General features: G+C 48.1%; 1 protein-coding gene across 2 annotated transcripts in view; it reads right to left on the minus strand.

Moving 5' to 3' along the window:
• Positions 1-328: 328 nt before the first annotated feature.
• PPM1K (protein phosphatase, Mg2+/Mn2+ dependent 1K) overlaps positions 329-15,120 on the minus strand; it is a 72,750-nt gene continuing 57,958 nt past the window's right edge. For both annotated transcript variants that reach the window (XM_063917069.1, XM_063917061.1), the window contains exon 7: positions 329-2,423. In XM_063917069.1, coding sequence (XP_063773139.1) covers positions 2,292-2,423 — 132 coding nt within the window. In that variant the 3' untranslated portion in view covers positions 329-2,291. The remainder of the gene's footprint in view (positions 2,424-15,120) is intronic.

Below are 15,120 nucleotides of genomic sequence, written 5' to 3' on the forward strand. Positions count from 1 at the left end.
GCATGGTAAGATAAGCAGATACCTATGTACAAGTGTCTGAGTAGTATGAAATAATCACCGTATTACTGCAGGATTTAAGAAGGGGGGGAAGAGAGGGGGCGCTACTTAGTGCCTGTGATTCCATACATTACATATTTTACAGAAATATATTTAGTGATTTTATTGCTGCAAAAAACAAACCACAATGCTGGGTTATTATATTACACCTTCATAAATAAGATTTTTTTTGCAGTCTGTGTGCTCATAAACCACACATTTAATTACAAGCATCAACTACATTTAAAATAAAACATTCAATAGGTAATTAAAATAAAATTAAGACAAAATCTTAAAACAAATCCCATATTCCTTTATTCATTAATTACAAAACCAATATATACACAAGCTAGTTATGTACATTACATGCCATATTAGAAAACCAGCAATGAAGTTAGTATACAGAGCAGTTATATGAATGGTGATGATGATACATAGGATATCCGAATACTGTACAGCTTAGGGGCTAACAGGCCAGCAATACAGCAGACGCATATGGCGCAGGATGTGACCTAACTAAAATACTGTCATGAAGCATGTGTGTCCCGATTAAATGTCTCCTTGTAAAGGATCTAAGTGTTCCCAGTATTCCAATATGACTTGGTAAGTATTAAGGTGTGTACACACGGTGAGATATGCACTTAATTTTTCTTACGATTTGACTATATAGTCAAAATCGTAAGGAAAGTTAGTGCATATTGCACAGTGTGTACACAGCTTGCATCCCGCGGGATCGGCATCACAAGCAAAAATAGACTGTGCAGGCAAGTAAATTTTGACTATCTCGTGTAAAAGATAGTTAAAATTGTCACTTAGCCAAAATCGGTATCGCAAGCACAGTAGTCATCTTTACTTGCGATACCGATCACAGTTCACGTCGCATAGTGAGAACCGGGCATAGTCCGAATCTCGTGTGTATGGACCTTCAGACCTACTTTTCTCATCCTTAACGCTTCATCGCTCTCACCACTGACTTCCGTCACCAGGGAAATGTACCCGCCCTTTAACATTTAGAAAGCTGCTCAAACATGAAGAGCCACGTAGCCCTGTGTGTAGCCGGCATACAATTACCATATGTTGCCATATGTAGATTTACCAGCACTAGTTTTAGTTTCAGCAACTATTGAGAACAAAGACACAATTAGTTTTCACAAATGAACTTGGACGTAGTCTGTAATGAAATACCCCACGGTATAAATACCCGATTTGGTCTAGTGACATCTCTACAGATTCTCTTTATATTATACAAGCCATAGGCATATTTATACACAACTGGAGATGCTTTCCATGCACTAACAATGTATAAATTACAATAGAAGATGGGGGGGACCTAAGCCCATGTCTGTCCTGCTTATATTCACATTTTTTTTATATAGAAAACCTTCATACATAAAAGTACACAATGAAACAAGTTTAAAAGTTATGCAATAGGACTCACATTATAAATACAAACATTTAGCGTAACAGAGATTGCCAGCAAAATGCTATCACTACTGCAGTGCAAAATGAGCAATAAAGTGCCCAGCTCAGTTGTTCGTGTAAGTCAGCCATACTGCACCTTTGTGAGGACACAACGAGGAGCAAGGATATTCTACAAAACGACTGCTGTATCAATCCACCAAAATGTCAACATCATCAGCGGCGGCTGCAAACAGTGCAAGGGGGAACCGCTCAGCACATATAAACATACATGTATATAATATATATGCTGGCTGTTTACCCTGGGGATCAGATTCGCCAAGTGTATCTGGAGCCATACGGCACCCGGGAATCAGCGCAAGACTTCACTCAGTCCTTCTTAGCCAGCCCTCAGACTCGCATTGGCTAGTTTGACAGGAGTCTGGGGGCAGGCTTAGGTGTGTGAGAAACCTTATGTGGATTCCCGGGTGCTGCACAGCGCCAGATACACTCAGCGGACCCAACCCCCAGGGGAACCAGCCAGCACATATATTACATACATAATCACGTTTATTATGTGCTAAGCGGTTCCTCGATACACTATATGGTCGACACTGCAGCCGCCGCTGAACATTATGTACAATAGTATATTTAAGCATACACATTCCGGTGTAACCAAATAATCCATTGTCTTAATAATCCATGATCCTTTCTTCCCATATAAAACGTAGAGGACAGATAGCATTCACTGTGCTAGAAAATGAGAACGATTAGTTGATTTGATGAAGATAAAATGGACTGTGCTTGAAGATGGACGTTTTTGTGCTTCATAGTAACAAATATGGAGCAGGACTTAATCATGCCCATCTCCCGCTTGATGCAAAGCCGCGGCTGAAAGAGAAACTGACTTCAGAACTCTTGTGTTTTCCCCAGGCCCCGAAGGGAACAATGATAGCGGTACTGTTATCCTCTGCACCGTACTGGAGAGCCTGAAAATGACAAATGCAGAGTTACCTTAGTACTACACCTCCCAGTACATTTCTGCAAATACATAGATTTCAGGTTTTAGCTCATTTACAAGGATTACCCTATGGAGCTCAAATTTTCACTATTATCTTGAGCAAGTGCTATTAGATTTCTTCCACAGCGCATAGGCTTACAAAGCAAGACAGTGCATAAATTAGATTTTATTTAAGGTGAGATTACATGGGCGTCCCCATTCTACTAAAGATTTTCATTTTGAACCATTTTTACGAATTGGTGTAGATCTCACCTTGTCCTATACTTTCCCTGGGACCCCCTTAGCTCAATACAAAATGGCTTAAAAAAGAAAAAAACATAAAGACAGCCCCAATTATCTAATTTTTCCCCAATTAATTTAGACCATAAATGGAGAGTATTGTAGGAGAAGAATGGTTAAGTATTATATATCTCCTTTTCACACTGCAATCCCGGCTCTGACACGGCATACTGAACACGGTTTCAACTCATGCCAGACCCCTTTCTCGCCGCACATTGAACCCAGGTTATTCCCGGGCCAACTCAATTCACACTGCACCCATGCCTGCTGCTCCCTCTTTCAGCTGATGACAGTCAATCAGCAGCCTCTTAGCGTGACCCAGGTTGAATTACCTGGGTCTCACCATTCACACTGAAGACTTCCTGGACTGGACCCAGGTTAACCAAGGTCCCAACCCAGTTTGCGGACCTGGGATGAAACCGGGTCTAGCCCTTCACACTGTGCCAAGACCCAGGTCATGCCGGCTTGCACTGCTTGGTGTGAAAGCAGTTTTAGTGGTTTTAATGTGGTAGAAGATGAACTGCTGATTAGAGCTCACCTCTCCACACACTCCTAAATCTGGAAATTCAGAGTTGATCGCAGCAGCAAATTTGTTAGCAGTTGGGCAAAACCATGTGCAGTGCAGGGGGGCAGGGGGGGGGGGGGGGGGGGGGCAGATGTAACATGTGCAGAGAGAGTTAGATTTGGGTGGGGTGTGTTCAGACTGAAATCTAAATTGCAGTGTAAAAATAAAGCAGCCAGTATTTACCCTGCACAGAAACAAAATAACCCACCCAAATCTAACTCTCTCTGCACATGTTATGTCTGCCTCCCCTGCAGTGCACATGGGGGGTCATTCAGGCCCGATTGCACGCTAGCTTTTTTTTTTGCGCGTCGGCCGCCGGATAGCAACTGATTTTACGAAGAAAGCGAACGCATCGGCGATTGCAAGAAGATTGACTGGAAGAGGCCATTTGTAGGTGGCAACTGACCGTTTTTAAGGAGTGTCCGGAAAAACATAGGCGTGTCCAGCCGTTGGAAGGGAGAGTTCCTGACGTCAGCTCCTGGCTGAATCATCGCCCTGGAAGAGTAAGTCCTGAGCTGTGCAGAGACTGCACAAACTTTTGTTTGTGCAGCTCTCTGCACATGAGATCGCAGCCCTGCACAGCCACTACCCACTCCCCCTGTAGGCGGCGCTTACCTGATCGCAGGGATGCAAAAAACGCACCCTAGCGATCAGGTCTGAATTAGGCCCATGGTTTTGCCCAACTGCTAACAAATGTGCTGCTGCAATCAACTCTGAGTTACCCCATATTTCCTAACTAGCATTTGTTGATGTGCACAGGGTCAGCGGCTAATGCCATACCAACCCGAAGAAGCTAAGTGCGTCAGGGTGGGCGCCTTGTGGAGCCCAGTGTACCTCGCAGAAAGAGTTTTAACAAAGGTAAGTTCTTACCATAAAACTCGTTTTCTGCTGCGGGGTACACTGGGCTCCACAAGGATGGACAATGGGGATGTCCTAAAGCAGTTCCTTATGGGAGGGGACGCACTGTAGCGGGCACAAGAACCCAGCGTCCAAAGGAAGCATCCTGGTAATCGGCAGTATCGAAGGCATAGAACCTTATGAACGTGTTCCCGAAGGACCACGTAGCCGCCTTGCACAATTGGTCAAGGGTCGCACCACGTTGGGCCGCCCAAGAAGGTCCAACAGACCGAGTAGAATGGGCCGTGATGTGAGCAGGAACTGACAGACCAGCCTTCACATAAGCATGTGCAATCACCATTCTAATCCACCGGGCCAGGGTCTGCTTGTGAGCAGGCCAGCCACGTTTGTGAAATCCAAACAAAACAAAGAGAGAATCAGATTTTCGAATAGAAGCAGTTCTCTTCACATAGATACGGAAAGCCCGTACCACATCCAAAGACCGCTCTTTGGGAGACAAATCAGGAGAGACAAAGACCGGAACCACAATCTCCTGATTAAGGTGGATCGAGGACACCACCTTCGGTAAATAACCGGGACGAGTCTGAAGTACCGCCCGGTCACGGTGAAAAATCAGATATGGGGAACTACAGGAAAGGGCACCCAAATCCGACACTCTTTTAGCAGAGGCAATAACCAGCAAGAACACCATCTTAAGGGAAAGCCACTTAAGATCAGCTGAACCAAGGTGTTCAAACGGAGGCTCCTGCAACGCCTCCAAATACACAGACAAGTCCCAAGGAGCCACAGGCGGGACATAGGGAGGTTGGATACGCAACACACCCTGAGTGAAAGTATGAACATCAGGTAAAGTCGCAATTTTTCTCTGAAACCACACCGACAAGGCAGAAATATGAACCTTGAGGGAGGCCAGACGCAGGCCTAAATCCAGGCCCTGTTGCAGAAAAGCCAAAAGTTTGGCTGTACTAAACTTGGAAGCGTCATAATTGTTAGATGCGCACCAAACAAAGTAGGAATGCCAGACCCTATGGTAAATCCGAGCAGAAGCCGGTTTCCGGGCCCGCAACATTGTTTTAATGACCTCTTCAGAAAAACCCTTAGCCCTCAAGACGGAAGCTTCAAGAGCCACGCCGTCAAAGACAGCCGGGCTAGGTCCTTTTAGACACAGGGGCCGAGGAGGTCTGGGTGTTGTGGAAGTAGAATTGGACGCTCTGACGATAGGCCCTACAGGTCTGAGAACCAGTGCCGTCTGGGCCACGCTGGAGCTATGAGAAGCAGAATTCCTTTTTCTTGCTTGAACTTGCGAATTACCCTGGGCAGGAGTGACACCGGAGGGAACACGTACGGCAGCCGAAACCTCCACGGCACCGCCAGCGCATCCACGAATGCTGCTTGAGGATCCCTTGTCCTTGCTCCGAAGACCGGAACCTTTTGATTGTGTCGAGACGCCATCAGATCTACGTCTGGAAGACCCCACTTTTCCACTAGGAGTTGAAACACTTCTGGATGGAGGCCCCATTCGCCGGCATGCATGTCCTGACGGCTGAGAAAGTCCGCTTCCCAATTCAGGACTCCCGGAATGAAGATTGCCGGTATGGCCAGTAGATGGCGTTCCGCCCAATGTTGAATCCGTGAGACTTCCTTCATTGCCAAACGGCTTCGAGTGCCGCCCTGATGATTTATGTAAGCCACTGTGGTGGCTTTGTCCGACTGTACTTGAACAGGACGGTTCTGAATTAAATGCTGGGCCAGGTTCAATGCATTGAAGACCGCCCGCAATTCCAGAATGTTGATCGAGAGGAGAGATTCCTCCTTGGTCCACCGACCCTGAAGGGAGTGTTGCTCCAGCACCGCACCCCAACCTCTTAGACTGGCATCTGTTGTCAACAGGACCCAGTTGGATATCCAGAAGGGACGGCCCCTGCACAATTGTTGGTCCTGGAGCCACCAGAGCAGCGACAGACAGACCTCCGGAGTCAATGAGATCATTTGAGACCTGATCCGGTGAGGCAGGCCGTCCCACTTGGCTAGAATCAGCCTCTGGAGGGGGCGAGAATGGAATTGAGCATACTCCACCATGTCGAATGCTGAGACCATGAGGCCCAGCACCTGCATCGCCGAATGTATCGACACTTGCGGACGAGAAAGGAAGTAACGAATCTTGTCCTGATAGTTCAGGACCTTCTCCTGACACAAGAACAACCTCTGGTTGTGTGTGTCCAATAGCAGTCCCAGATGCACCATGCTCTGAGCAGGGATCAGGGAGGATTTCTTCCAGTTGATGAGCCACCCGTGGGCTTGTAGAAACCGGACCGTCATATCCAGATGACGTAGGAGAAGTTCTGGGGAATTTGCCAGGATTAACAAGTCATCCAGATACGGCAGGATCCTGACGCCATTACTTTGGTGAAGACTCGCGAAGCCGCTGTTAAACCAAAAGGTAACGCCCGAAACTGGTAATGGAGGTTGCCAATAGCAAACCTCAGGTATTGCTGATGTGACGCTGCTATAGGAATATGCAGGTAAGCATCCTGTATGTCCAGGGAGACCATGTAGTCCCCAGGTTCCAAGGCCAGAACTATAGAGCGAAGGGTTTCCATACGGAACTTGGAAACCTTCACAAACCTGTTCAATGCCTTGAGGTTGAGAATGGGCCGGGAGGACCCATTCGGTTTCGGGACTAGAAACAGCGGAGAATGGTACCCCCGGCCCCTCTGTGCAAGAGGCACCTGTACTACGACTCCTGTATCCAGGAGGGTCTGTACCAGTGTTAGCCTTTGTCTCTAACTGTAGAATGGTAGCCTTTGTCTGGTCCGACAGGACGTCTGTCTGGCAAAAATCGATGAGGGGGTCGGTTTTTGAAGGCAATGGCGTAACCTTGAGTGACGACTTCCCGTACCCAGGCATCTGGAGTGGTCTTCAACCATTCCTGGGTAGACCCTAGAAGCCGGCCCCCACCCTGGGATCCCCCAGGGGGAGGCCCGCCCCGTCATGCGGCAGGCTTATCGGCCTTGGAAGCTGGCTGACGGGCCACCCAGGCTCTTTTTGGCTTCGGCTTACCAGGTTTGGAAGTGCGGGCCTGCTTGTTGCACGCCTGACCTTTTGCTTTACCTGAAGGACGAAAGGGGCGAAAGGAAGTACTTTAGCCTTCGACACAGAAGGAGCGGTACTTGGCAGACAGGCAGTTTTGGCAGTAGCCAAGTCAGCCACAATCTTATTTAAATCCTCCCCAAACAGAATATCTCCCTTGAAAGGGAGTACCTCCAGGGTTTTTCTAGAGTCCAGATCCACAGACCAGGATCTCAGCCACAATATCCGGCGAGCCAGGACTGACGTAGTAGAGGCCTTGGCTGCTAGGATACCGGCATCAGAAGCCGCCTCTTTAATATAGCGAGAAGCTGTGACAATATATGACAAGCATTGTCTAGCATGGTCAGAGGAGATTACAGCTTCTAACTCCAAGGCCCATGCTTCAATAGCCTCTGCAGCCCATGTAGCTGCAATAGTGGGCCTTTGTGCAGCACCCGTGAGGGTGTAAATCGCTTTCAGACAACCCTCCACACGTTTATCCGTAGGCTCTTTTAGAGACGTGACGGTAGTGACAGGCAGAGCTTTGGAAACCACCATCCTAGCCACATGTGAGTCTACTGGAGGGGGCGTTTCCCAATTCTTAGCTCTGGCGCGAGGGGATAGCAAGCCAGCATCTTCTTTTGAGGCACAAACTTCGTACCCGGGTTTTCCCAGGGTTCCTGACGTATACCCACTAGGTGATCAGAGTGAGGTAAAACTTGTTTATCCACCTTCTGACGCTTGAACCTATCAGGTTTCTTAGGAGGGACGGATGGCTCGGGATCATCCGTAATCTGTAGAATTAACTTAATAGCCTCCAAAAGATCAGGAACATCCACATGTGAACTACCCTCCCCATCAGCCGTTTCAGAGTCAGAACCTGTGGGGTCAGTGTAAGTGCCGTCTTCATCAGATGAGGTGTCAGTGACAGCAGTGGATTGTGAGGAGACAAGCGCTCGCTTAGAGGACCCCTTGGACTTAGGCGAGCAATGGTCAGACTTTTTAGTAGTCAGGGACTGGCTCAACTTCTTCAAATGAGCAGATAAATCGTCCGCCCACGGCGGGTTAGCTGCAGGGACCACATACGGTTGTACCGCCATTGGGTGTCCCATAGGGGGTGTTAGTTTATGAACTAGCGTATGCAGAAGCGTGGAAAAAGCGGCCCACGGTTGGTCATTATGTGCCTCCGTTGCCACAGTCCCACTGGGAGGCAAGGAGCCCCCAGAACCAGAGCCCACAGCTGCTATATTCCCCTCATAGGGATCTGTGGCTTCAGCAACACCGGCAGTGTGTTCAGCCCCAGAACCGTTACCCTCAGAAGCAGACATGATATAACTTGCAGTATGAGGTAACACAGTACAATTGGCAGCAGCACAATACCTCTTACCCAAACCCCTGCGCAGTGTAGTCAGCACTAGCAGAGATAAAGGAGAGATATGGTGACTAAATCACAGAGAAAAATACGTATTAAAGTATACCTTTGTGAAAATCCTATATCAATATAAAACCTGACGCACCAAGCCCCCTCAGGTTATAGAATATAGGGATAGCAGGTTGAGTAAAAGACACGAAAATAGGATTTTGGTACTTACCAGGTAAATCCTTTTCTTTGAATCCATAGGGGGCCCTGGAGTACTCTTAGGATATGGACGGCTTCCACAGGAACAAGGCACTGAATAATTAAATTTAGAACTCTCCCCCCCTCCATATCCCAGAGTACCTCAGTGTTTTTTTACTGAGCCGAACAGGAGCGATAGAGAGGTTGACAATGGAGAATTACATATAACATAACGGACAACAATAAAGTTGACACATAACGTGACTGACAACTAAACAGTTGGCACTATAACCGCTAGAACTTGAAACTTTGAACCAATCGGTGAGAATGTGTTACCATAAGTTCCCCTGAACTTACCACAAACCAGGTAAAACTGCTCTGGGTGGGCGTCCAGTGCCCCCTATGGACTCAAAGAAAAGGATTTACCTGGTAAGTACCAAAATCCTATTTTCTTTTTCATCCACTAGGGGTCACTGGAGTACTCTTGGGACGTACCAAAGCTTCCCCCGTGGGCGGGAGAGCTGTTTGGCACCTGTAACACTAGACTGCCAAAGCTAGATGCTGATGCCGCAAACGTATCAAACTTGTAAAAGCGCACAAACGTGTGCACTGATGACCATGTAGCCGCACGGCAAAGCTGCGTCGTAGAAGCCCCACGACCAGCTGCCCATGAGGTTCCCACAGAACGTGTGGAATGAGCTGTCACTGATGTAGGTGGCTGTAACCTAGCATGAAGGTAAGCCTGATGAATGGTCAGTTTAATCCATCTGGATAAGGTCTGCTTAGAAGCAGGCCAACCCATCTTGGCAGCATCATAGAGAACAAACAACGTATCCGTCTTACGAACTGTAGACGTTTGGGATACATAAACGAGTAATGCACGTACCACATCCAAGGTTCCAGCATTTCCTGTCAACACAGGAACTACTATTGGTTGACTGATGTGAAAAGATGACACTACCTTTGGTAAGAAAGCGGGATTCGTCCGGAGTTCCGCTCTGTCATCATGAAACACCAAATACGGTGGCATGCATGACAAGGCACCCAAATCTGAAACACGCCTTGCCGAAGCTAAGGCTAGTAGAAATTTTTTTTCCAAGTGAGAAACTTAATATCCACTTGTTGTAAGGGTTCAAAATATGAAGACTGTAAGAAATCTAAAACCAGATTCAAGTCCCATGGCGCTGTAGGTGGAATGAATGGAGGCTGTACTCTGAGGACACCTTGCAGAAAAGTGTGTACCAACGGCAATAGAGCCAATCGTCTTTGAAAGTAAATTGACAACGCAGATACCTGCACCTTTAGTGTAGATAAACGCAGTCCTCCTTCTAACCCCGTCTGTAGAAATATCAAAAGACGGGACAACTTGAAAGATGATGTCGGAAACTTCCGATCTTCACACCAACCTATATAGGCACGCCAAATTCTGTAATAATGAGCTGCCGTAACCAGCTTCCTAGCTCGTAACATGGTTGGTATAACCGATTCTGGAATGCCCTCTCTTCTTAAGAGGGTGGTCTCAACAGCCACCCCGTCAAACGCAGCCGCGCTAAATCGGGGTAAAGGAACGGACCCTGTTGTAACAGGTCCGTACGTAGTGGGAGCGGCCAAGGATCGTCTGCGAGTAGTCCGCGGAGATCCGAGAACCAAGCTCTCCGAGGCCAATGAGGCGCCACTAGTATGACTGTGACAGACTCTCTTTTGATCCGTTTTAGCAATAGAGGGAGCAGCGGAAACGGTGAAAACAGATACACGAGGCTGTACGGCCACGCGATGGTGAGCGCATCCACCGCCACTGCCTTTGGATCTCGCGTTCTGGACACATACTGGGGCGTTTGGTGACTGTGGCGAGATGCCATCAGGTCCACCTGAGGATACCCCCACCTCTGGACCAACATGTGAAACACTTCTGGATTTAATGCCCATTCTCCTGGATGAAAATCCCGACGGCTGAGATAATCCGCCTCCCAGTTGTCCACTCCCGGAATGAACACTGCCGACAATATCACTTGGTGATGCTCGGCCCAATTGAGGATTCGAGCTACTTCCCGCATTGCCATGCAACTTCTCGTTCCTCCTTGTTTGTTGATGTATGCGACCACCGTCGCATTGTCTGACTGCACCTGAACAGTCTGAGACCGAAGCATGTGCACTGCTTGTCGTAGCGCATTGTAAATTGCCCGGAGTTCCAGGACATTTATAGACCGCAATCTTTCGTGATCTGCCCAGAGACCCTGGAGCTGACAATTTTGAACTACAGCTCCCCAACCTCTGAGACTCGCGTCCGTCGTTAGAATTATCCAATTCCAGGCGCCGAACCGTTTCCATGCAGTTAGATTGTGTACTTTGAGCCACCAGAGTAGAGACACTCTGGCCCGTGGCGACAACCTCACCCTGTGGTGAATCTGCAGATGCGAGCCCGACCACTGTGCGAGCACATCCAGTTGAAAAGGACGTGAGTGAAATCTCCCGAACGGAAGCGATTCGAAAGCCGCCACCATTGTGCCTAAGAGGCGAATGCAGAAATGTACAGAGACTGTGCGTGGCTTGAGCACTAATTGTACCAGATGACGAATGACCTGTACTTTCTGTTCTGGTAGGTAAATTCTTTGATTTACCGTATCGAGAATCATACCTAGGAATTGAAGTCTTTGAGACGGAATCAGATGTGATTTCTTGAAGTTGACAATCCAACCGTGCTGAACCAGTACATTGTACGTTAGCAATGCATATTGGAGGAGCATCTGTTGAGACGGAGCTTTGATGAGCAAATCGTCCAAGTACGGAACTATTATCACTCCCAGGGATCTGAGATGAGCTATCATCACAGACATCACCTTGGTGAATACCCGAGGTGCTGACGAGATGCCAAACGGTAGAGCCCGAAACTGGTAATGGTTCTGCGGTATTGCAAACCGCAAGAACCTCTGATGAGGTGGCCAAATCGGAATGTGTAAGTACGCATCCTTGAGATCCAGTGCAATCATGAATTCCTGTGGCTCTAATCCTGCAATTACTGACCGCAGAGATTCCATCTTGAATCTGTAGTAAGTGACGTACTGATTGAGACCCTTTAAGTTCAATATTGGCCTGACCGAGCCATCCGGCTTTGGTACCACAAACAGACTGGAATAATAACCCTGACCTTGTTGGTGTACAGGGACCGGAATCAAAACTGCTGCATCCAGCAGAGACTGAACGTCAATTTGCAGAACCACCTTCTTGTCGTCCGACACAGGCAGTCCTGTCTTGAAAAACCGCAGTGGCGGGAGACAGTCGAACTCTATTTTGTAACCTTTTAACACTAAATTGCTGATCCACCCATCTGTGGACGTCTGGAGCCACGCCAACTGGAACGTCTGAAGGCGTGCTCCCACAATTGGAGATCCGAGATGGGCTGGGAGCCCGTCATGCCACTGGCTTGTCGGTGACCTTAGCGTCCTGACGACTGGTGTTGGTTTGTTGGAAACCACGTCCTCGACCTCGTCTACCAGGCGTGGCTGTTTCTCTGCCACGCCTGCGAAAGGACTGAGGTCTAAAGGATTTGAACGCAGGTCCAGAGTATCTCCGTCTAGGTACTGTTGGAGGCAATGGTAAGAAAACAGACTTTCCTCCCGTGGCCTCAGAAATCCATTTGTCCAATTCAGGACCAAACAACTTCTCGCCACCGTAAGGTAACGCCTCTATACCTCTTTTGACATCCGCTTGCCAAGAACGCAGCCATAGTGCTCGTCGTGCTGTAACTAGCGACGATGAAAGGCGAGAAGTGAGCTGACAGACGTCAGTAGAAGCTGTACATAGATAATCAGCAGCTTCCCAGATTTGATCAGCGAGAAGTATAAGGTGATCGTCACGTAGGGCAGACTTGAGTTCTGATATCCATACCATTAGCGCCTTAGTTACCCAAATGCCAACCAACCCAGGTCTAAGCAACACGCCTGCTGCTATATACATGGACCTTAGCATAGCTTCTATTTTACGGTCCGAAGGGTCTTTAAGCGTAGTAGCAGTTGGTACTGGTATGGTTAATTTCTTTGTAAGTTTAGACACAGACGAATCCACCAATGGCGGATTCTCCCATGTAGCTGTCACAGATTCTGGAAATGGGTAACTAGACTTAAATCTGCAAGGTATAGAAAACCGTTTATCCGGATTCTTTCGTGTTTCTAGTAACATCTTATTAAGAGATTCCGAAACAGGAAAACACATTGGAGTTCTCTGTCGTTTAGTAAAGACGACCTCATCATTTGTCAGAGGCTCCTCAGTTTCTGTAAACTTCAGAGACTGACGCACCGCTCTGATGAGATTATCAATGCCCGGGCTGTCAAAATCATCACTATCTGACTGCTGGTCTACTTCGCCCTCCTCACCGTCATCTTGCGCAAAGAGGTCTGGCATAGAATCGTCAGAATGCAACATATCAGAAACTGGTAAATCATAAGACAAATTAAATTTATCCCTTCTACCCAAAGTGGACTTGGACTTTTGGTAAGGCTGAGACCCCTCCGGTAGTTCTAGCGGTCTCACCCTCGACTCAGATCTTGCCGCTTCCCGCTCTTGTCGAGCGGCGGCCAATTCTGATTGCAATCCAGCCAGGACATCTGCTAGCATAGTCCATGGAGGGTCCGGGGATGAAACCGGCTTTGAAACCGGAGCCGAACTTGTATTCGTAGCTGAATCCACAAAACATACTGTACATGTGGTAGATCCATCCGGTAACACACTCTTAAAGACACGGCAGTGAAACTGCTTTTTTGTTTTTGCTGGTGCCTTACTCATTATGCAGACAGACAACACAAAATACAACGACAGACAACTTGCACGACTCAGTAAAATAGTACTAAGGTGTCTCTCTCTCTCTATATATATATATATCTGGCCAAGTGCAGTGCACGCCAGTCTATGTGCAAACTGATCCCAAATTCCCCCTAACACCCCTGCGCCTTCAGTGGAGTAGAGATGTAGTACAGGAATTCTGGAATCACAACAGGAAGCATGGTTAAAATGGCCCCCCCATGCTTACAGTATAAACAGAGTACAGATTATGGGGTATATGCAATTCCAGGCGAATTGCGGCACTTTTTCGCCCGTTTTTAAATTCGACACAATTTGACCGTCGAATTCCGGCAGGTGGGTGCCGGAATTCGACATATTCAATAAAAAACGAATTTGACAGTCCCACTGTCGAAAAACGTCCGATTTGACGGATTTTGATTAGATTTTTAAAAATGTTAAAAAAAACCGGGAAAAAACCCGAAAAAAAATTGCGTGGGGTCCCCCCTCCTAAGCATAACCAGCCTCGGGCTCTTTGAGCCGGTCCGGGTTGCCAAAATACGGGGAAAAAAATGACAGGGGATCCCCCGTATTTAAACAACCAGCACCGGGCTCTGCGCCTGGTCCTGGTTCAAAAAATACGGGGGACAAAAAGAGTAGGGGTCCCCATATTTTTTGGACCAGCACCGGGCTCCACTAGCTGGACAGATAATGCCACAGCCGGGGGTCACTTTTATACAGCGCCCTGCGGCCGTGGCATTAAATACCCAACTACTCACCCCTGGCCGGGGTACCCTGGAGGAGTGGGGACCCCTTCAATCAAGGGGTCCCCCCCCCTAGCCACCCAAGGGCCAGGGGTGAAGCCCGAGGCTGTCCCCCCCCATCCAAGGGCTGCGGATGGGGGGCTGATAGCCTTGTTGAAAATTGAAGAATATTGTTTTTTGCAAAAGAACTACAAGTCCCAGCAAGCCTCCCCCGCAAGCCAGTACTTGGAGAACCACAAGTACCAGCATGCGGGGGGGGGGGGGGGGAACGGGCCCGCTGGTACCTGTAGTTCTACTGCAAAAAAAAAAAACCCAAATAAAAACAGGACACAGACACCGTGAAAATACAACTTTATTTTACACATGCCGACACATACATACTTACCTATGTTGACACGCCGACTCTGGGCTCGTCTCCAATGCCGACATCCGGGGTACCTGAAAATAAAATTATACTCACCTGATCCAGTGTCCGGTTCTTTTATTGTAATCCACGTACTTGGCAAAAAAAAACAAAAAACGCATTAACCCGAACCAGATGGACTGAAAGGGGTCCCATGTTTACACATGGGACCCCTTTCCCCGAATGCAGAGACCCCCCGTGACTCCTGTCACAGAAAGGTCCCTTCAGCCAATTAGGAAGCGCCACGTCGTGGCACTCTCCTGATTGGCTGTATGCGCGTCGGAGCTGTCAGACGCGCATCGCACAGCTCCCTCAAATTAGTTTCAATGGTGGGAACTTTGCGGTCAGCGGTGGGGTTACCCGCGGTCAGCCGCTGACCGCGGGTGACCTCACCGC

Source organism: Pseudophryne corroboree, chromosome 1 (assembly GCF_028390025.1).
Source record: "Pseudophryne corroboree isolate aPseCor3 chromosome 1, aPseCor3.hap2, whole genome shotgun sequence".
In the NCBI taxonomy this organism is placed as follows: Eukaryota; Metazoa; Chordata; class Amphibia; order Anura; family Myobatrachidae; genus Pseudophryne; species Pseudophryne corroboree.